This window comes from Tursiops truncatus, chromosome 2 (genome assembly GCF_011762595.2).
Source record: "Tursiops truncatus isolate mTurTru1 chromosome 2, mTurTru1.mat.Y, whole genome shotgun sequence".
Lineage (NCBI taxonomy): Eukaryota > Metazoa > Chordata > Mammalia > Artiodactyla > Delphinidae > Tursiops > Tursiops truncatus.
Window position 1 is genome coordinate 11,523,416 of NC_047035.1, and position 22,858 is coordinate 11,546,273.

General features: G+C 55.6%; 1 protein-coding gene across 4 annotated transcripts in view; it reads left to right on the forward strand.

Moving 5' to 3' along the window:
• Window positions 1-1,291: 1,291 nt before the first annotated feature.
• The window catches only part of ITPK1 (inositol-tetrakisphosphate 1-kinase), a 163,994-nt gene continuing 142,427 nt past the window's right edge, over window positions 1,292-22,858 (forward strand). Inside the window, exons 1-2 of one of the 4 annotated variants that reach the window (XM_033850693.2) lie at window positions 1,292-1,412; window positions 1,885-2,116. In XM_033850693.2, coding sequence (XP_033706584.1) covers window positions 2,022-2,116 — 95 coding nt within the window. In that variant the 5' untranslated portion in view covers window positions 1,292-1,412; window positions 1,885-2,021. Of the gene's footprint in view, window positions 1,413-1,438; window positions 2,117-22,858 lie in introns of those variants that run through there. The other 3 variants (XM_033850696.2, XM_033850694.2, XM_033850697.2) reach the window with 3 other exon arrangements.

Genomic DNA, 22,858 nt, shown 5'->3' on the forward strand with positions numbered 1-22,858 from the left:
AAAGCCAAAGGCTGTTCTTCCCATTTCAATGAGAGACATCTCTCCTCTCCTTCTGTCCCTACTCTGCACCACACCCCCTCATAACACCATACATTTTAGACCTCATAGCCACTGGTCTTTTGCAGCCTGAAGTGCTCTCATGAGGCAGGGCTTACCTCCTAAGGTAAGAGGGAGGACCTGAGGCTCAGAGAGGGTGAGTGGACTGCAAGATCACCCAGCAGGGGTGCAAGGGGAGGGGAGATGGGGGAAGGGTGGAGCTAGCTGAGAGGTGGACACAGAGGACCTGTGTGCTCACTCCTAGTCAGGTGTGGACAAGCTTCACCTGGTTGTAACTGGGAAGCCCTGCAGGAAGAAGGATGGGGGAAGCTGTAATTAGGGGAAGAAGGCAGGCGCCTAGGGCTGGGCCTTAAAGAATGAGCTCCAGTTTGGTCAAGGAGAGTCTGTCACCCCTAACAACGTTGTTTTCCATTTCTCCCTGCCTCTATTCAAGCTATTCCCCCTTCTCAGGCCCGTCAACATCCTCCTTATTTTTCAAGGTCAGCTTAAATGTCTTCCCTGAAAATCTGAGACCCCTCCCACCCCCCATTCATTTTTTCTGCCGGGGCCTGGGGAGAGATGCCCACTTCTCTCAGACTCTTTGAAGGCAGGATGCTTCCCTACCGCCTCACAGGGCTTGGGCAGGCAGGGTGGGGTTAATGTATCAAGAACGCTGAGGCTGCGGCCGCCCTGCACCCTGAAAGGAAAGTGTCTTCTGGGAGTGTCCCACCCTGATCCCTGATACTTCTAGTCTCTCCCCTCCCCCCCTCCGTTGGAGGGGGCCCAGAGTGTGATTGGTGGTTAACTTCCTAAGCCTGAGAAGGCCCCTGGGTGTTCATGTCCCCACCCTAGGGGCCCCCATCCTGGGCCTGGGTCTGTCTCCTCCGGGGAAGACAGATGATCTCATTTATTGCATCCGCCGCGCCCCCCCGCCCCCGCGCCCCGCTCCTCCCGCGCCCTCTGCAGCAGTTGGGACTGAATAGTGCTGGGGGTACAGAGATGCTTTTGTTGAATGAAACTCAGTGGCTCGATCACTCCCAAAGGACAAGCAGAAAATGCCCACACCACGACTCCTCTCGCTTCTTTAAAAAGTAAAAGCACTTGGCAAGGGCTGCCCTAAATTCAGTCCCGCGCCCTCAGTCCCCAAGTTCAACAGCCAGAGCCTCGACACAAACACGCACCAAAGGACTAGACGGGGGAAGGCGCGGCGCCTTTAAGAGGCGGCGGGCGGTGCTGCCCCCTAGCGGCCGGTGCGGCCGCGCTTCCTCCGCCCCGGCGGGGTCCAGCGGGCCGCCCGGCCGGGTCAGCACGGCGGCGCCGGCGGGCTGCGGGCTAGGCCGAGGACGGGGACGAGGAGGAAGTGGCGGCAGCGGCGGGTGAGGACGACTGGGCGGGGGGAGCGGGCGGCCGCGTGCGCCACGCCGGGGTCCGAGCGCGCCGGGAAGGGCACGCGCCCGGGTCGGATCGGCCGAACGCGCCGCCAGGGACTCGGAGTGGGGACCGCGGGCGAGAGCGAGAGGGAGGGAGAGGAGGAGGAACTCGGGGGCGGCGCGCAGCCAGAGCGCGGGGGCGATCCGCCGTGGCCGCCGCTGGAGGGCGTGTTTCTCGGTCTCGAGCGCCGGGAGGGCGGTGGGCTGGGCGGCGCCGGCGAGGGAGGGCCTCCCTCCTCTCCTCCCCGGCCCGGCCTGGCGCTCGCGAACTTGCGCGCCGGGAGCCCGGCTGGCGGCGGGGGCGTGGGCGGCGGCGGCGCGGGCGGCCCCGACGCGGCGGCAGCCAGTGGAATGCCGCGCTGAGCGCCGCTCCCTCCGCCTGGGCGCCCGCCCCGCCCCGGCCCGCCCCTCCCGGCAGGACTGCGCGCCCGTAGCCCCGTTCCGCGTCCCCGCCGCCGGGAGGAGGTGCCCGCAAGCTCGCGGCGCGCGCCGGGCCGCCAGACTCGGCCTGTGGGCGATTTCCTCCGGACCCCAGCTCCCCGCCCGAAAAGGAAGATGCAGACCTTTCTGAAAGGGAAGAGAGTTGGCTACTGGCTGAGCGAGAAGAAAATCAAGAAGCTGAATTTCCAGGCCTTCGCCGAGCTGTGCAGGTATGGAGGGACGGGGCTCCGGCGTCCGGGGACCCCCGGCCTGAGCCCAGTTCAGCCTCAGCGGCTGTTTTGGGAGGTTAGAGCGAAACGGAAAGGAGCGGTTCGCGGGGACACTGAGTCCGAGTAGCCAGGTGGCGGTGGTGGCCGCCGGCTGTGTTCGAGAGAAGCAGTGGCCAGTATGGGCGGTGTGGCACGGACCAGGGCTCTCAGGTGCACTGGGACCCCGGGTGGGGAGACCCCTGGCTCCCCAGGGCACGGTGGGAGCGCTGCTAAAGGTGGCAGAGGGACCTGGGAAATCGGGGGGTCCACGCTGTCTGCCTGTGGCTGGAGGTTACTTTCGGACTGGAGTGTTTTTCTTCCTTCGTCCGCTTCCCTTCATGGAGAAGGGCACCACTGTTTGTATGTTTGCGGACCACCTACTGTGTGCCCCGCCGGTGCAGCTCTCTTTGCAAGAAGCTGTCATTGCATGTCACCGGATTAAGCCTCTTTGAAGCGAGTAGCAATACTTGGCATGTATGTGATTTGCTGTCTCATTAGAGCCTCGCACCAGCCTTGGGAATTGGCTGGGTTGGTGATTCAGGGCCACGTGTCTAAGAAGGGGAATCTATCCGCAGAGAGATGGGGTACCTGGCCCCGGGTCCCACAGCTAGGGAGTGGCTGGTGCAGAGGAGGTGCTGGGTAGATGCTTGCGGTGTAGAATGGCTTTCCTCCCTCTGGGCTCCACCCCCCCCCGCCCCACCTCCCCATGCTGGTCCTCAGTGGGGGAGACTCCGGGTGTTTTAATAAGATCGCATTCTTAGTCCATTACAGATGCATCCAGTCTTGGGTCAGGTATGCCTCACCTTGTTCCACCACGGTGGCTTTGCCTCTGAGAAGCTGTTAGTTAAATCCTGCTCTCAGTGAAAGCCTGAGAGAATCAAGCTCCTCAAGCCTTTTGCAAACTCTAGGGGGAAAACCCTTTTGTTATGCAGTGTCTCCACTTGGTAGCTTTGATTCTCGAAAATGGGTCCCACTTGCATTTTTGTCCCTGTTGGGTCACCAAACATAATGATGAATTGAACAATTGGGTTTCCTTATCTTCTGGTGTGTGGAGCAAGTGGCCAGTCTGAGCTGGCCCGCGCAGGCTGGCCTGGCAGTACCTCTGTGCCCCTCATGCCTGTCCCCCGGGCCTGTTGCTCCTTTTCCTTGTTCCAGCCCCCCAGGAGCTCTTCTCCCCACCGCCAGAGGGGCGCACCTTGTATAAAACAGCTCCTGGCTCTGCATCCCTTGGTCTGGGGATGGAGTTGGCTGCCTTCTCTCATGCTGGCTTCCCCAGGAGAAAGTAAGCTTTTCATGGTCAGTAGGGCATGCCGAGTGGCCGGGGAATTCACAAGGAAACCAGGAGGAACTTGCAGCCAGAGCTTTGAAAGTGGGTCTGAAGACTTTTGCAGCGTCAAAAAGGGCACTTGAACATTGCACCGCAGATACGCACACTTGTGGAAAATGTGCCCTAGACACTGAAGAAATGTGGAGAAGCCCCTTTGACGTGTTCTCGAAGTCTGGTGCTGGTGTTAGGTGCCCGAGCTCCCCCTGCAGTCATCTAAGACTTGGGAAATCCCCACTGATACCTTGCACCCTTTTTCCTGAGGTCTCTCTGTATTTGTGTCATCCTGTGTCTGCAGCTTAAAGCATGAGGCTTGTCATCTGGTTGGTATGTTTTGCTTGGTAATTAGGAGGCTCTCGCAAAACAGTTCCAGCCGAGACTCGTGGCTGGGTCCTCAGGCTGGACTTGCGGATTGGCTTTCCCTCCCCATGGACCCTCCTGTCTTTAAAGAGGGGGCTTCAGGGCAAGCCGTGATGTCAACCGTTCTGGGGGAAATCCAGCACGGAGTGTTGATTTCTCTGAAGGGCTTATTTTGTTCAAAGTCTAGTTGCGTTCTTCTGGCCAAATGGGCTTCAAAGAGAGGAAGGGAAACATCTGGGTCATTCTAGAACCTCAGGAAACCCACTTTGTGTTTTCATCAGGGGTGCTTTAGATATTTTGTCACTTAAGCTTGGGAAGGAAAAGAAAACACCAAAAAGAATTTTTCTGTTTCTTCTCTCCTTTATTACTTTCAGGGCAGCGACCCCTGGTGGCCGCGTTTTTGTACTGGGTGCAAAACACTCCCACCCTCGAGAGAGTGGCCGGAGTCCTTTGCTGCTCTCGTGTTTGATATGAATGCTGGTGCAGTTTCAGTGGCCGAGAAGGGGGTGTAGATGGACATTGTCCTGTGTGTGACTTTCACAATCCGGGGGTGCAGCGCTCCCATTTGGATGGGTGATGAATTGTCTGTGAGTTCCACAGTTAAGAAGTCCAGAGATGTTTGAAAATGGCTTGAGGCTCTGCTCCGAATGTTTGGGGCAGTGGCAGTGGCAGAGAGGATGACCTGAGTGGATCGGGATGAGTTGTTTGTTTAGTCGAATGTCAGTCAGGCCTTGTAAAAATCTTAGAGCAGGAAGGGGTGTGGGAGATCATCTCACCAGCCCCCCCACCCTGACCCCCACCGCTCCCGTGCCCCTGTTTTTTTTGGCCACACCGCCCGGCTTGCGGGATCTTAGTTCCCCAACCAGGGATCAAACCCGTGCCCCCTGCAATGGAAGCACCGAGTCTTAACCACTGGACCGCCAGGGTTTTTTACAGACGGGGATATGGCATGAGACGGAGCAGCCTCCGTACTTTTGTTCCTTTTGTTCAATTTCTAGAATGGATCCAACCTGGGCACCTTGAGACCCACACGGAAAGCAAGTCCTTTCTCCTTGGGCATCTCCGACAGTTGGGCGGACCCCCTCATTATCTTCATGGGGTCCAGCTGCTGCCGTTTTGTCTTGGAGACACTTCCTTGCAAGGCTGAGATGTGGCCTCAGCAGGTGTAATGTCTGCTCTCTGAGGGTCATCACCCGCTGCAGGCATCCGTGGGCCGTTGGAGCAGGTCCCGCTGGGACACCTTAGCAGGCGTGAGGGCCAACCCTTTGGACCCTGGTGCACCTCGATGGGACGGGCTTTCTGGCTCCTCGACAGATGGGCCTTGACTCAGCTTGTTTTTCGTGGCACTGTTTGTTCCCGCCCCTCTCCTGCGTGTCTTCCCTTCTCCACGGGGACGGCTCTGGTGTTCTCTTACCCTCCTACCTCCCTTCCCCTTCCCCTCACACTGGAGCACGCTTGCAGCTCCCTCACGTCTCCCTTTGTGCCTTTTTGAGAGGTCCAGAAGGAACTTCAGGTGGGGAGCAGAGAAGTAAAGCTGTTAGTTGGAAATGTCTGGTAATTTTTTTTTTTTTTTTGCTGCGTTGGGTCTTCATTGCTGTGCGCGGGCTTTTTCTAGTTGCGGTGAGCGGGCTTCTCATTGCAGTGGCTTCTCTTGTTGTGGAGCACGGGCTCTAGGCCCGCGGGCTCAGCAGTTGTGGCGCACAGGCTTAGTTGCTCCGCGGCATATGGGATCTTCCCGGACCAGGGCTCGAACCCGTGTCCCCTGCACTGGCAGGCAGATTCTTAACCACTGTGCCACCAGGGAAGTGCATGTTGGGTGATTTTTTAATTTTTAGTTTTCTTAGTTCTCCACGGTGCCCCGTGTGGAAAGGCTGGCTGACCTGGTTCCCTTTGTCCGCGTTTTCTGTGTCAGCCCTCCAACGCCTCACCCCCCCACTCCTCTTTCCTGCGGCTGAACTTATGTTGCAGGAGGTAGTAGAAAGGCGCAGGACATCACAAAGCATTTTGGTGTAGAACATGGGTGAACCTCTGTCTGTCTTTACTGTCGTGTTACCTTTTTTTTTTTTTTTTTTTTTGCGGTACGCGGGCCTCTCACTGTTGTGGCCTCTCCCGTTGTGGAGCACAGGCTCCAGACGCGCAGGCTCAGCGGCCATGGCTCACGGGCCCAGCCGCTCCGCGGCATGTGGGATCTTCCCGGACCGGGGCACGAACCCGTGTCCCCTGCATCGGCAGGCGGACTCTCAACCACTGCGCCACCAGGGAAGCCCTACCTGACTTTTTAATGCTGGAACCTCATCTCACATCATCCTCCCTGTAGCTCAGGGTGGCAGAATGGGGAAACTGAGGCTTGGGGCATATGAGGGAATTGCATTCAGAGTGGAGGGCTTCCCTGAGCCCAGACCCAGGTCTCTACACCTGGGGATGTGGCTGCCTTGTTTATTAAGAAGTTCTTTGCCCAGCTTAGGCCTGGGCTCTTGGAGGCTCCAGAAGGAGGGAGCTGGGAGTTTGGTGTTAACAGTACCCTGGCCTCCAGGGTACCCCCAGGCCATCCCTTCCCCTCAGGGCCCCTCAGGGCCTACATTCCTGTCTTTATTTTTATTTTCTTTTATTTTTTGCTGCGCGGCACGTGAGATCTTAGTTCCCCGACCAGGGTTCGAACCCGCACCCCCTGCAGTGGAAGTGCGGAGTCTTAACCATTGGACTGCCAGGGAAGTCCCCATTCCTTTCTTTAAATGAAGGAATCCAGAAGGTTCGTTTTTGCTGGGCTGGTTTAGCATTATTCCGTGCCGGGATTCTTTTGGGAGATTCATAATGGGGAGGATGGAGAACCTTTTCCTAGGTTAAGTGCTGCTGGTCTGTGAGTGGGTATTTTTCTGTTTGTCTTCGTGTCTGGATCTGGCACCGTTTTGGGGGCGTGGAGGTGGGAAGAGGTGCTGACTTAGGTTTTCTTTGCAGCTGTGCATCGGGACTGTCCATACCCAGCCTTGCAAGTAAACACTTTCCAACAGCTTCCGAGGGAGCGAACTGGGCTTCCCACAGGAGAAGACGGCCATCTGGGTGCTGCTGTCTGTGGATGAGCCTGCCTGGGTCCCAGGCCTGGGTCTACAACAGGCCACCCATGTGACCCTGGGCATCCTCAGTGCCCTCATCTTTAAAGTGAGGATAATGACAGTATTAGCTCAGGGTTATGAGCCTTAAAAACGTCCGTATGCAGATGCATACTGTGCCTGGAGCTCTGTGAACGCTGGTTGCCGTCCTTGGTGAGGGGGGAGTGGGCTTCCGCCCACGAATGCCTTTTGATTCCCAGATCTTTGGCATTTGCAGTGTCCCCGGCCTGGGCAGTTTTTGAGTGACCCTGAAGTCCGGGAGGGATGCTGACTGCTCATCCTGCCTGGGTGTGGGTGTGTGTGGGTCCAGCGGGCACGGCTAAGGAGGGGCTCCCCTGCCTGGTGCCTCCCAGCATCTCCCTTCACACCCGGCCTGTGGGACTCTTACAGCCCCTTGGGGGGCGGGGCTGCTGTCCTCACCTATTTTATGGATGGGGGAGCCTGAGAAAATTACATTAATGCCAGATGATACTTCCCTTTTTTTTAAGTTCTGAGATTCAAGAGGAGGTTGTGCCGGGTTTCCTGAAAATGCCAAGAGTCTCCATGAGCAATCATGGTGCTGTTATTCATTAACATTTATTGTTTTATCTTTTTGAATATTAAATACATGCATATGTTAAAATAAAACCCAGAGGATTCAAAATACACAATGAAAAGGACTCAAAATACACAATGAAAAGTCAGTCCGTTTCCTTCTTGTTCTTGAGTTCCGGTCACTCAGGGACATGTGTTCTTGGCAGTCTCTTTCTCTGGAGGTGTATTTTTTTTTTTCCTTTTTAACTTTTTTTTTTTTTTAATTGAATGAAAGATTCTTGAAATTCTGTAGTGCTTTACAACTTTCACAAGTTTCACACATATGATTTGATATAATCCCATAATAACCTTTTGTAAAAAAAATCCCCTACTCCTATATTGCCCCTGCCCCCTCTCTCGAGGTGTTTTGTGCAAAACACAGGGTGCGTGTGTGTGGGGGTCTCTTCCGCCCATATCGTTCTGCCCTCGGCTCCTTTCTCGGAACACCGTGTCTTAGAGAAATTGAACATCACTGCTTCTTTGGAGACAGTTCTGTATCACTTGCCTCGTTTCTTTAACGGCTCTGGGGTCCAGATCTTAGAACAGTGGACCGTATTTCTTGCCCTGTGGTTGGCTTCTGCCGGTGTGGACAGTGGGGCAGGGAGTGCTCTGCCCCATCGCCCGAGTGCTCATTGCTAGATGAGTGAGCCCTGGGTCAAAGGGCAGAGGCGTTTTACTTTTTCGTGGCAGTTCTGAAACCACTCACCAGGACAGGGCACTGCTCACAGATGGCAGCGCATGGGAGGGCCTGTCACGCACACCCTCCCCGGCGCAGCTCGTGGACAGATATTTCTGATCTTGGCCACACACATGGGTGAGAAATGGCACTTTTGGTTTGCATTTCTCTTATGACGGTGAGATTGAGTTCATGTAGGCGGCGCTGGCTGTGCTTGGGCAGGCGTGGGGCAGAGCTGGGCCCGCTGGTGCATCAGGCTGGGGCCTCCCATCCTAACCCCTGGGCCCTCCTGCCTCCACGGGTTATGTCCCCCTCGTGATTTAGCAGGTTTGGGGCATTCAGTAAGTGCTTAGTGAAGTGCTGCATGAGTGCAGTTCCTGAACAGTGGGATGTCAATAGGGTTTCTGTTCCTACTTGTATTTTGAATTCAGCTGGTAAGCTAGCTTTTTGAGGGAATGTTCTGGTACCTCCTTTATAGAAAGTAAGATTCATTTAGAAAGCAAATCATCATTCAGGACCTGAGCACCTACTCCCTCCCTGGCAAGGCCGCGGTCTTAAACCCCTTCCCTCTTGGTGCGTGAATGGGGCCCATCCCGACCTTTCCCCCTCCGCTGGCCCTCAGGGACCCGGCCTGGGTGTGTGGCCTGCTTAGGGGAGAGTGCCGTGCTCCCCAGGGAAGCCCAGGCAGGGTGCGGTGCCTTGTCCAAGGCGACACAGCGGGATGTGGTAGGGGTCGCGGGAGGGGGCCCTCGCCCCACTCCAAGACCAGCGCGCCCTCCCCGCTGCCTGCTGAAGCCTCTTTTCAAACAGCGCTTCCTCTGGAGCCGTGAATGAGGCCGTTCCCATTGGGCTGTTTGAATTCCGCCTGCTGCTTTGTCTTGCCTGCTCCCAGCTGCCCTCAGAAAGCAGCTGCCCTTGTGGCCTGTGCCTCCCCAGCTGGGCCTCATGGGCAGGATTGCGTCGGCCTGACGGGCTGACAGCTCCCGGGGGTGCCCCATTTTTAGGGCTCAGGGGGGTGGATCTGTCACTGGCTGTGCCGATTTGAGAATCATTCTGTGAAGGATCCCCGGACTCCTGTCCCCTTCCCTCCCAGGCCCGTGGGTGCGGGGTGCCCACCCTGTTAACTGCCCTTGGTGTTCCCAGCAGCCCTGCCGTCAGAGCCCGCTGGGTAGACTCTGCTAAGCCACCAGCTGCCCCGGAGGGAGAAGCAGGACACACAGGCCAAAGTCCCTCCCAAAGATGGCTTCTGGGAGATGCCTTGTTTTTCTTTCCTTTTGCTCAGGATCCTAAACCCTTAGTGCCCCCTGGCTGCCCGTGTTCTTTCCCTCTGCTTATTGTCTGTCTCTCCTTTGGAAAGTTGGTTCCATAAAGGTCGAGACTTTGACAGTTGTGTTCCCTGCTGAAGCCCCAGTGCTTGTACCAGGGCACACAGTAGGGGCTCAAGAGAGCATCTGTTAGTGGAGGAAGGAACTGACTGGCGGGTTTTGGAAGCCTTTTCTGTGTCCCTGTGACTCAGCCAAAGCTACCTGTGACTCTGGAGTGCTCTGGGCCAGGAAGGAAGACCCAGGGTGAAGGTGGTAGGTCCCAGGTCAGGGAGGAGACCGTTGGCTGCATTCCTTCATTCCTTCATTCACTCAGCAAGTCCCGAGCGTCCACCCTGGCTTGCCTTGTGCTGGTGCCGCTCCCTGCCCCCCTGCCCCTGGTAAGGAGATGAAGGGAAACCAGCCCACAGATACGTGTAAAACGCTGCGAGGTAGAACTAGAGCCAGGAAGCCTGCAGGTGGGAAAAAGCCATGACGGGAGCAGCTGCAGCCACTTCAGCACTATGCAGTCAGAGAAGGCCTCTCTGAGGAGGCGACGTTTAATGAGGGGCGAGTGCCTGTTCCTCTAGGAGCTAAAGAGCTACAGGGCGGGTGGGGTCTGCTGCCCGGAGGTCACACGCCCTGGCCTGCCTCTGCTATGGCCCTGGGTTCCCTGAGGACCGAGGGCAGCCGTCTAGGGAAGAGCAGGCCCGTTTCCACATTAGACAGGCAGTGGTCAAAGGAGGCAGCAGGGTGTCCTGCAGTAGCATTGTTCCCTGACAGTGTGACAGGGGACCAGGGGGGTGGCCCTGGAACCTTCCTCCACCTGAGGCTGCAACTGTGCTCTGGGGGCCAGACAGGAGGACAGATGCTCCCCTCTGGCCTCATTCAGTCCAGACTTTGTGTTCAGGAATGAGCAGTTCTGGGCTTTGGGGGGCTGGGGCGAGGATGGGTGTGGGGCCCTATGGCCCTGGTAGGCCCTAGGCCAGCTGACCTTTCCTAAAGCTCAGGTTAGGCCTCAGGTGCCCAGGGAGTGGGGGGAAGGATGCTTGCTCTCTTTTACGCTCATTTACCTTCCTCCAGGCCAGTGTTTGCTGAACTCGCCCAACAAAAGAAGCACTGGGGGCACCAGGGAAAAACGTATCCTTGAGTCCACCCCCTCCCCCTTAAAATTCTCCAGGGAAAGGGTCTGGGAGCCTCCTCTTAACAAGTGCCCTGCTGATTCTTCTGGGAAATGGACACTGTCATTTCCCGAACAGTGTTACTAGGCCTCACCCCCGAGCCATCAGGCACGTTTGACGCTGAGTTAAACAGGCAAAAGCAGCTTCCTTACTGTGGGGCTTCGCTGGGACAGGGGCTTCCCAGGAGGGCACCTGGGATGTAAAGGTTCCCAGGCTGGTCTGTTCGCGGAGTCCCTGTGCGGGACTCGTGTTCCCCGGAGCCCACCCTGGGCAACTCTGGTGAGGCACTCGCCATCTGCTGCCTCGTTTGAGCCTCACCACACGGGAGGGGGGCAAGGCAGGGGCACCAGGCTGCCCAGCCAGCTTCCCTGCCTGCTGGTTGCTACCTTGTGGGCAGTCCTGTTTCCCCTTTTAAAAATGTCTGGCCTCTGGCTGCTGGTTTGCACCGAAGTTCGTTAGAGATGGATCCGCGGAAGGCTAGTTTTTGCACCGGAGACATTCCTGGGGACCGGCTCAGCCAGGTGCACGCTGAGCATCGGGTCAGGGCCCGCAGCAGAGGCTGGAGCACAGCCTGCGGTGCCTTGTTCTGCAGCTTAGTCTGCAAACCCATGGGCTCCTCATCAGGCTCCGGCCTGCTCGGGTCTTAGAGCCTCTGAGCCATGAAACCAGAACCGGGGGCTTGTCCAGGAGGCCCTGCACGCTTCCGAAGGGCTGTGTTGAAGTTCCCTCCTGTTCCCTCCTGGATCAGTGGCTCATACCAGATTTCAGAGCACAGGGAGAACTTACCACGGGCCGGGCGCTATTGTAGGTCGGGAATCTACTCTCAAGACAGCGTATCTCCATTTGCTAGATGAGAACACCGAGGCCTGGGGAGAGGTGTGGTGACTTGCCTACTCACTCAGCTGTGGGTGGCAGAGCTTGGATCCACCCTCGGGGCTCCCTGACTCTTGGAACCCTGCTGTTTCTACCCTGCCAGGTGGCTTTTATCTCCGTCTTGAACGTGACATCTTGGTACCATTGGACTGATACCCAGTTTCAGAAGAAAATCAAGGCATTCTTTTCTGAGCATCGTCTGTGTGCAGTTTTGGGGCCCAGAGGGGTGGTGGGTGGTGAGATGTCTGTAAACTCGGAGCACGAGACTTGCCTGATTGACTGTAGATGACTGACAAGCCATTCCGCCTCCCCAGGCCTCTGCTCCTCCATCTGTAAAGCGGGCATAGTACACCCACCTCTAGGGCTGCTGAGCATGGCAGGTGCTTCGGATGTGACAGGACTCCCCCTCCCCGTGGGCCACCTCCCACGCCCTCCTACCCGGCCAGGCCAGGGTCTGGGGCCTTTGACACATCTCTGGTGGAGCCCCCAGCCCAGGGCAGGCAGAGAGCCTCCCTGCCCGGCTCCCCTATCCTTTTCTGGTGTGGGGGACCTCCAGCGCCTGTGCCCAGGACATGCCCCCAGCCTCTCAGCTCACTGCTTCCTGGGAGGGGCCGTGGGTGGTAGGTGGCTGCAGAGTGGAGGCCCTTGTGGCAGTTTTGCTTTCATTTCTGCCTCACACCCTTTATCCATCCAACAGTTGAGGCCTGGGGTGTGGAAACCTCTGGAGCCCTCCCTGGGGCCCTCGTCCCAGCGCCGGTTGCTAGGGACCCCCCTTCCCGGTGGATGAGTTTGGGTGCTGTGGACTGTGCAGCAGTGAGCACCCCAGGGGTGGCCTGGGGCCGCGGAAGGCTCTTCCTCGCAGTGCATTGGGCTGGGTCCCATGGAGGGGAGGGTGGTAGCAGGGCGCTGCAGGTTGTGTGTGGCTCTCTTTCTGTTCTCTAGGGGGGATGGGCGGGGCCTTGGAGAGGAGAGAAGGGGGCATGTGTGTGGGGGGGGTATTTGTGAGTCCTCAGGGGCTGCTGTGCTGTTTCCCATCCTCCCGGGACCCGGGGCATCTTTCTGAGGAATGTCTCCTGGTTTCTCTGTGGATGGAGTTTCCTCTTTGTTCCCCAGCCCGTGTTACAGAGGCCCAGAAGGAAGATGCAGAGCTAGTAGGTGGGGCAGCTTGGATTTGAACCCGGCCTTGTTGACGCTAAAGCTTATATTCTTTAAGATTTTATTCGAAACGTCCTAACATTCACTGTGGGATCCTTGAAAAGCAAAGGAATTCAGGCCATTCTGTCAGAGATCTGTTCCCGCCTCCCTGTGGGCAGGTCTGGGCAGGGGCTCCAGGGTCCTGTCGGGAAGGAGTTCGGCTTCTTGCGGAATCAGCCCCCAAGCCCCCCCCAGCCTGCACTTTGAACCGGGCGCAGCAAGGCGTGGCCTGTGCCTAAGGAGGTTTGGTTGCTCAGAGCCTCGCTGCCTGAGCCTCTGGGCCTCAGTGCCCCTGCTGGTGAGGAATGTGCTTATTCCCTTGGGGGAGCTGCTGTGGCTGCCCTGGCATGGAGCGGGCAGTGGGGTCCGTGGCTTGAGGCCGTGGATGTCGTGGCGTCATTTCCAGGGTTACGAGAACAGCTGAGCCCTGCGCATGACAGTAGCTCCCGATTCTGGAGCTCCAGCCACAGGCCTGACCCTGTGCTTTAGGGCTCCCAGTGCACACGTGGAAACAGGCTCAGAGAGGGTCAGGGACCTTCCCCGGGTTTCATAGCTGGTCACTCCTGGGGGTGCGATTTGAACAGCACTTTCTGTGAATCTAAAGCTCCGACCCTTGACCATTAAGAGTTTCTTTCTTTGTAAACGAAGGCAGAGGATGAAAGGATGGCTTTCCTTTTGTCTGAGCTCTTTTCTAATGACCCGTCCTCGGTGCCCTTTAGTTTTTAACTTTTCTCCTTTTCGTTTTCAATTTCAATTGGATGCATGGCTTGCCTGGAGTCAGGAAATTTAGGTGCTGGCTCCGTTGGTGTCCACTCAGGCTGGGTATCAGCTGAGTCACCTTTCAGCAGCGTTGCCGTCCGTCCTGTGGATGCGGAGTTTGGGCCGCCCAGTTTGCGACGTGCTCTATCCAGACAGCGTCATTCAGATTCCCAGGAGCCTGCCATTCCCGCCTCACACGCGCCTCCCTTGAAATCCTCTGAGCCTATGTGGATGAGGCCCCATGGCCTACTCTTCTGTTTAAATTGCCATGCATGTCCCTTTTTGGGGTCACCTTGGTGCTTTTTCTACTGAAGGTAGAGGGTTTTGGAAGCACCTTGGAAAGACCCCAAAAGCCTGGAAGGCTCTTGGGAACATTCTCATTGGAGCCATTCCTTGGCTTCAGAAGTGGGGGGATGCTTGTGAAAGAGCTTTGAGATCCGGAGCAGGAACTTGCAGGCTGGGGTGCTGGGTTCTGGCTGTGTGACTTTGGGCCAAGTCACCTAACCTCTCTGAGGCTTTTGTTTCTATACCTGAAATGGGAGTTTTCTACCAACCTGCAGCAGAATAGTTCTGCAGATTGGGTGAGCTGAGGCAGCTTGAGTCCTTTGTAGCGCAGAGCCTGGCTCTTGGTGGGCAGCTGGTAACTCTGTTATTCAGAGTCAGCCATTAAGGGGTGATGGAGCTGTTGACGAGGAGCTTATGTCCAAGCAGCCCTCACATCTGGGAAGAAGATGGGCAAGCTGAGTTTCCGCTTAGGAAGCCGCTTAGGTAGGGCTGTGCTGGATTCCTTGTGATGTCCCAGGGACAGTGTGTATCTTGGTCAGTGGTGGGATGTGAAGGCTGACCCAGCCTCTTACTGGATGGGTGACCGGGGTGTGTTTTGGCCCCTCTCCGGGCCTTAATTTCCCCTTGATAAGAGTCAGCCTCGTGCGTGCGCACAGGAGGGGCTCAGCACACAAACTTGCTCCTTTCTTGTTCAGGCCAGAGGCCATCTCTGACAGAAGCAGGGGAGGGCTGCCCTTCATGCCCCCAACCTGTAGTCACGCCCTCTGTGTCGATGGGTGATGGAGAGTAAACTTCCCCTGCTGGTGAGATGCGGAGGTCCGCCACCTGAGAGGAGGAATTTCCCAAAACCTCGGAGCCAGAAGGGGTCCTTGCAGGTGAGGATTTGCAGCTCAGAGAGTCCAGCCTTGATGGTTCGTGCACACAGGGGATCGGCCCGATGTGCTGGTTCTGAGCCCTGGAGCCCACAGGTGCTTCTCCTCTGACTTCTGGGGAACCGCAGGTCGGATGTGAGGCCAGGGTCTATTCTTTTCTGTTCCATTCTGAACCATTGTTGGCAGACCCCGCCTCGTCCAGGATGAGTTCTTTTGGTTCCTGGGCCCAGGCAATTGGGGGTAGGACCCCCAGCCTGGTGGTCTTTCCTGTCCTTCCTCCAGCCTTGCCAGGAATGCCGAGAGGGTAAGCTCTTTGGCTTTGGGTTGCTCCCCTGGGAAGGGCGGGGGGCTGGGCGGGTAGGCATATGGGACATGGACAGTTCTGGGGTGGGGGGAATGGGGACTCCCCTGGGAGTGAGACCTGAGGACTGGCCAGGTGCCTGCAAATCTGTCTTCACTGCCGGAGGACCCAGTGGGGCAGCCGGGGCAGCCGTGTCCTCCAGGCTTCTCTCTCTCAATCAACCAACAGACGTGGAGAGTTGCTGGGATGAAGTTAATGATCTGAGCAGAAGAGCGATTGTCTGACTGATTTCTGCAAGTGGCAGCAGTGTCTTGGTTTCGGTAGAAGCCTCAGTGCCAACTGGGTTCAGTAATAAAGGGGCTCCTGTAAGTGGTAACTCCATGCAGAGGTCTGGCTTCAGGTATAGGTGGATTCAGGGGCTCTCGTGGTGTCCTCGGGACCCAGTCTCTCTGGGTCCCTGGCCTCCCTCGTGTGGCTCCATTCTCAGGCCCACGTGATACAAGGTGAGTCCTCACAACTGACCTTTATTCTGAGTGCCGAGTTCCTTGTGTGTTATCTCCTTTGAGCTGCGTTACACCCCATGAGGGTGTGGGCTTTTAGTACCCCTGTTTCCTAACAGAAGGAGTGAAGGCACAGAGAGGTTAAATAACTAGCCCAGGGTCACAGCTGGTCGGTGGCAGGACCGGGATGCAGACCCGGGCTGGTGGCTTCAGGCCCTCCCTCCACCTGGGACGTAGGTCAGCCTGGGCCACATAGATGTCAGCCAGGTGCTGGGGCCGGGGGAGTGCCCCGTTCCCTACCACGTGATCTGCGTGTGGGCTGGGTGGACCCCACGCGGGAAGCTGGGGACTGCCCTGAAGACAGTGGGATTGGCCGCTGGGCAGCCAGGGGAAGTGGGGATACTCCCTGGTTCTGGGCTCCGGGGCCAGGGCACTGTTCCCAGCGGGGGAGTGACGGCCACCTCCACGAGTGAGAGCCTGAGGCTGGGCCCCTGGCTTCCTCTTTCCCCTCAAACAAACCCGAGCTGGTTCATTCCCACGGCCAGTCGGACGCAGGCAGATTCTGAGGGCCCTGAGCCCAGTGGTCACGCAGGGGCATCCTGGAGGAAGGGCTTATGTAACCCTGCCTTGAGGGATGGGGTCTGGGGCCTTGGGCAGAGGCTGTTTTGACACCGAGTGTTTGGGGTGAGACAGTCTTGTGTTACGTAAACACGCCGTCGCCCTGTTGCCGTCTGGCCCTGCCCCATGCATGCCGGGGAATGTTTGGGTGCCTTTTTCCCGGGAGCCTGCAGGATTTCGCTGCTGTGAACTTTGGCCTGGGGGCTCAGTCCTCCCGCCGAGGGGAGCATTAGCGCGGGACGCGGGCCCTCCTGCCTGCTCTCCCTCACCCGAGCAGGCCTGCTGGGAGTGGTTCCTCCTGGAAGGGGAGGAAGTGACTGGTGGCCACACACCCAGGCCCTGCACACCTCAGGGCCCCAGTCCTGAGGGCCCCTGGCGAAGGGGCAGGGCTGGAGGCCGGGAGAAGGCTCAGGGTGGTAGGGCCTGGTGAGGGGTTTTGGTCCCTGATGGTTCCTTTCTGGAACCAGTGGGGGAGCAAGGACCCCTGGAGAAGCCGGTGGGTGCCCTGCTCAGTGCCCTTGCCCTGCCTGCCGGGTGCCTCTACTTGGGTGTTCCCCAATTCTCATAGGCCAGCGGTTCTTGTTAGTGGCGTGGCCTTTGGTGGCAGGTAGATAGAGGTAGTGGTGGTGGGAAAACAGTGTAAGGGAAGGCTGTCCCGGGCCCTCCCCTTTGCTGTGGCCACCGTGGACTGCAGGCCTGGACTGACATCTGTCAGCCCCCCGGTAGCTTCCTGGGGCTGTGTGATGAAGCAGCCGGGTCAGGAAGCTCACGTCTGTCTCATTCATTCTCACTGTCGGAGCTGTGTGGCCTTCATCAGAGTCCCTGTTTGAGGGCCCCCAACTCGGAGGTCCCAGGGAGCGAATACTTCTGGTTTAGCTGGTCGGACTGCCCTTTGGGCCCGAGTTGTCAGCTCCTCAGGTCTGTTATGTGAGGCTGCGAGGAGGGGTCATTTCAGTTTATCAGCTGATTAAAAACAGCACTTGAAAACAGAAACCGAGCCGGAGCAGGTCAGTGACTTGTCTGCATGAAAATTCCATAGTTTCTTGTGGGCAGGTTTACATCTGACTTGTGAATAGCACTAAAAAGCTTTTGTTAAAAAAGAATAATGTACGTGATCAAAATTTAAACCACACCTAAGAGCGTGCAGTGAAAACTCGGTCTCCCTTACACTTCACCAGGCCCTGGAGGCCGCCGTGTTACCACATTCTCGCCTGTCCTCTCAGACACTTGTGTGCGCACACACACACACATGCACAGCCCCCTTTTTTGTTTCTGAAACAGTGACGGCCATTATCCATGCTCTCATACAATTACCTTTTGTTTTTCGTTTCGTACAGCTTATGGGTGATTCTATACTTGTACAGATGTTGAACTGTCATTGCCTAGGAAATACTATATGAACACAGCTTTACTCTTCTGTTTTAGTACAACCTCAGGCTTGAAAAAGACCCCTTGTCAGTTTCTCTTGGGGGTTCTAGGCTTGCCCCGGGGCTCATGGTTTGCCTTCTCCCTTAGTCTGCCTGGGTGGCCGTAACAAATGTCATAGGCTGGGCACTGTAAACAGCAGACGTTTATTTGTCACAGTTCTGGAGGCTGGGAAGTCCGAGATCAAGGTGCCTGCCAGTTTGGTTCCCAATGAGGGTCCACTTCCTGGTTCATAGATGGCCACCTTCTCTCTGTGTCCACACGTGGCGGGGAGAGAGCTCTGGTCTTTTCATCTTGTAAGGGCAGTAATCCCATTGTGGGGTCTCTGCCTTCATGACCTCATCTAACATTAAGTACCTCCCCAAAGCCCCCCCCATCCCAATACCATCACGTTGGGGGTTAGGGCTTTAACATGAATTTTGGGGGGACACAAACATTCAGTCAGTAGCATCTCACCTGACAGAGGTTGTACAGGGGTTGCCATCCATCTAAGGCTGGGGGTCCTCAGTGTGTGTGGGTCTCTACCTCCTGCCCCACATACATGTGGCCCTTAGTGGAGGTGCTGCCTGGAAGGAAGCCAACAGGTGTGCTGGTCCAGGCCTGCCGCTGGCTCCTGAACCCAGCCCCAGTGCCCAGGGCATGACTGACCTGGGGCAGGTGATGGGCCTCCTTTTCCTCGTCTGTAAAGTGGGCACATTAGCACCCAGCTGGGAAGTTCGGGGGATCAGAGGAGGTGATGGCTGAATTGGTGGACGTGATCTCTGACACGTGATGGGGGATCTGATTATAATTTACGCTCTTCCCCAAATAATTTTTTTTTCTGCCTAGAGATGAATATTTAGAGAGCTGAATATCATCTGTGATCTCAAAACTGGTCAAAGGAAGGGATAGCTGGTGTGGCCCCTTAAACTGGGAAGGACCAATCTTGGTTGATAACCTCCTAACCCAGCACTCTTGCTGGGGCCGGTTGGTGGGGGGAGGGGGTCCTCTCTAGCTCCGCCAAGTCTGGATTTCCTCAGCTGCTTCCGTCAGAGTCTTCCTCCTTCCCAGCCCCACGTGCTTCTGGGTAGGGTCCCCCACCAGCCAGCCCCTCACTCATGCTGAGTCCCAGCTGAAGGAAATGAAAGAACGTCATCTTTTCTCTTGGCATTTTTGGTCCTCTGTAAAGACAGTGTAACACCATGAAAGCAAAATTTGAAGAGACAAATCATTCCTCTACTCCTCACGCCACCACGTCTAGTTCCTTTTTTGTATCTAAAGTTGCAGAGTTGAAAACATTGTATGGGTAGCTTTTTGATTTTTGCTTTCTGCACACAGCCTTGTAGTGTAAACTAATTCCATGTTGCTACAGTCTTTTTTAAAAAATAAAGAAATAAACTCATTTATTTATTTATTTATCTTTGGCTGCTCACGGGCTTTCTCTAGTTGCAGCGAGTGGGGGCTTACTCTTCGTTGCGGTGCGCGGGCTTCTCATTCCAGTGGCTTCTCTTGTTGTGGAGCACGGGCTCTAGGTGCATGGGCTTCAGCAGTTGTGGCACACGGGCTCAGTAGTTGTTCTCTGCTGACTCTAGAGCACAGGCTCAGTAGTTGTGGCTCGTGGGCTCTAGAGCGCAGGCTCAGTAGTTATGGCGCACGGGCTTAGTTGCTCTGCGGCATGTGGGATCTTCCCAGACCAGGGCTCAAACCCGTGTCCCCTGCATTGGCAGGTGGATTCTTAACCACTGCGCCACCAGGGAAGTCCCGCTACAGTCTTTAGAGTGATCTTTTAAAAATTTTTATGAAATTTTATTATGAACATTTCCAACATGTATAAAAGAAAGAATAATAAAATGAACTCCCTCCCCCGATACCAAGTATTAACCATTATTAACTTATGGCTCATCTTGTTTTATTTATTTCCCTCGTATTATTTTGAAGAACATCTCAGCCATAGTTCATATGTAATTTAGTATGATCCTTAAACGCTAAGGACTTATATAATCAATATGATCATGTATTTATAGTTTAATTTTCCTTTTCATAAACCAAATATCTTAAAAGATAATAAAAGTGTCATCATTCCCTACCCTGTCCCCCGCCTGCTGGCAAAAATGCTAAGGACTTAAAACATAATCCCAATGATGTTACCCCACCTGAAAATAAAGTACAATAGACGATGGTCCTTTTTCATTGCTATGTGATAGCTCTGTTGGGTGTCTACGCTGTGATATATTGAGATATAATCTTATGATTGAATAGTTAGATTATTTCCAGTTTTCTTGCGGGTGTGGATAATGCTGCATTGGATATCATTGTGAATATAATTGCCTTGCTTCCCTTTCTGATTCCATTACGTGTAAGTAAGAGTTTTATCAGTTATTGTGGAATAACAAACCAGCACCAGCGTAGCGCCTTTAAACAGTAACCACTTGTGAGCTCACTGCTCTTCGGCGCGGCGGTGCGGGCTGGGCTCCCTTGTGTATCTGCGGTCAGCGGCTGGTCAGTCAGGATCTCTGCTTCTGCGGCTTGGCCTCTGCTCAGCCAGGGTGATGGGGGTGACCCGGCCATGAGTGTCTCATCGCCCAGCAGGCTGCCTGGGTGTGTGCTCTTATCCAGGGGGCAGGGGTCCAAGACAGTGGGCGTTTCCAAGGCCTCTGGAGGCCTGGTCTCCCCACCACAGTCTGTTGGCCAAACAAGGTTCAAGGCCCACCCGGATTCAGGGGGTGAGAAAAATGAACTTCACCTCTTTCTTTTCTTTTCTTTTCTTTTTTTTAGTGCAAAAATGGAATTTCCTCAGGGAAATATTGAGGCTGTCACATAAATCACCTGTTTCTGTAGAACAGTTGCTTCTTAACCTTTCTTAGAGGTTGTGGAGATCTTTGAGATTCTGATGAGAGCTATAGATCCTATTCTGAAGAAATGACATGTAATAATACACATATACCAAAACACAGAGAATGCCACAGGCTCTCTGAAGCAAAGGTTCTATGGATCCCAGGTGAAAGCTGCGTGTTTGACACAGTTGGCCTAGATTTTCAGGAAGGATGACGTGTAAGTATTCTTTAGAACAATTATCTTGTAAGATTTCTACAAGATAACCCACCAACGAGCAGTTCCATGGTCACATAAGTTTGGGGAGCAGTGCATACCTGGAGGTTTAAAACATACAATAGCATATTAGAGATCCTAAGACATCTTGCCAGAAAGAAACCTTATTGTCTTTGACGTAGCGTTTTGCGTTTGACATGTTAGCATCTTAGAGAAGACATTTTGGGAGACACGGCTCGGTCCAGTATCCACTCCGCGACTTATTAGCTTTGTGACCTTCGGCAAAGAGCTTAACCGTGTGAACCTCGGTCTTCTCGTCTGTGAAATTGGGACAGTGGTACTAATGCCACTCTGCTGGCTTGGTCGCAGCGGCAAAGTCATTGCAAAGGGTGCGGATGGCCAGGATGGAAAAGGCCTCGTCCTTTGGAGCTCCGGTCCATGGGGGGAGGTGTGTGTGGGCAACAGACATGTCAACCAGTGAGGTAAAGGGGTGATTTCAGGAGGGAACAGGAAATGAAGTGATAGCAGTGATGTGAAGCCATCTGGGGACTGTCCCCAGGGTGGTGAGCGAAGGCCTTTCTAAAGGAGAGACTCCTTCTGTGACCTGACTGGTCAGAAAGAAGCAAGCCGTGGAGAGTCTGGAGCATCTCAGGCAGGGGGAGGAGCAAGTGCAAAGGCCCTGGGGTGCCTTAGGGCCAAGGAGCTTGGTGTGTTTGTGGAGCAGCAGGGAGGAAGGCTTGGCTGGAGCCAGGCTTGTGAGGTGTGAGGGAGGGAGCAGTAGAGAGGGAGGCAGAGCCAGATTCTTCAGGGCTGCCCACGCCATGGCGTGCAGCTTGAGTTCTATTTATGTGAGAGGGGACGGCAAAGACTCCCATCCAATCACCCCACAAGATGGCCCTTGAACATGGATGACGCTTTGAAAGCTTTGGGCGGTGTTCAGAGCTCCAGGGCAAGGTGTTGAGGCTGTCTGTGCGTGTTATTCTTGAGAATGTTAAGTGTCAGCTGAAAAGCATTGGCTCCTTGTGCCCCGGGGCCGTGCTCAGCCCTCAGGTGGGCGAGGACCTGTGTGTGTGTGTGACTGTGTCCTGGAGCAGGCCGTCCTCCTGGCTGGGCGGTCACAGGGACACTTCTTCTGTATGCTTGGGGCAGCCTGGGCTCCCCTCCCTCCACCTGAATAACAAAGTGCCCAGAGCCGGCTTTGGAAGGAGAGACCTGGGTTTCAACCTTGCTTCTGCCACTTTCTAGCTCTGTTGTTGAACTTCTCTTGAGCCTCAGTTCCTACATCTGTAGGATAAGCAAAGCACTTTTTAACATTCACGGTTGATGTGTCAGTTGAAATAACGAATGTAAAGCCCTGTCGTTCACCGCCTGCCGCATTTATTTATTTATAAATGTTGGAAGTACCCCATCCCAGGTTCCTTGGTAAACGGGAGGCGGATGGTATTAAAGTTGTGGAGGTGGTGTTATCGGTGGTGCTGTGGGTCTGGGTTAGAGCCGGTACTAAGCTGGGAGCACCCGGGGGCTCAGCTGTGTGCGGGAGATAGAAGCCTTGAAGGGTTACGCTAGTTGTGCTCATGTTCGGAACAGCGGTAGTGGTGGGGGGCGGGGGCAGTTTTCTCCGTCTAGGAGGAGCCAGGAAGGCTTCCGCTGGGTCTTTGAGGGTCTGGAGGAGCTCACTGGACAGAGGAGTGTGGATTTAAGGAAGTCCACGTAGCGAGCCGGCATGCGGGAAGGTGTGATCTGTGAGGTCAGGGGTCCTCAGACAGGGACTCTGGACATGTCGGGTCAGGGGCAGATGGGGGCTGCAGAGAGCCACTGGAAGCCTGGGCTGATGAGCATCTAGAGAGCAGTGAGGTGGGGTACAGGGGAAGGAGCACCTCTGATGCGCATCCCCACTCTGTGAGCGGCAGGTATGGCTGTGCAGGTGAACAGGTGTGGTGAGGAGCCTGGAGCCTGGAGGTCCCCCCCCCGCCCCCGCCCCTGGCGCAGATTCTGGCTGCCCTGCTGGGAGGTCCGTGCAAGTCCCTGAGCTTCTCTTGGGGATGGTGACAGTCCCCCCACTTGCAGGGCCAGTGGGTGGACAAGAGGCCCACGGATGGCACTTAGCACATGGCAAGCACTTGATGATGAAATGGTGGCTTTTAAACGAGCCCGTCTGACAGCCTCTTGTTGATTTAGGCGAGGGGTGGTGTGCAGGGGTGGGGGGACGTCCCTCTTAGCCTCCTCTGAGCTGTGGCCACAGATGAGTTTCCAGAGCAGACCGACAGATACAGCCCTGCTGCTTGTTTCCTTTCTTTCTCATTGGGAAGCAGCGCAGAGCAGCTACC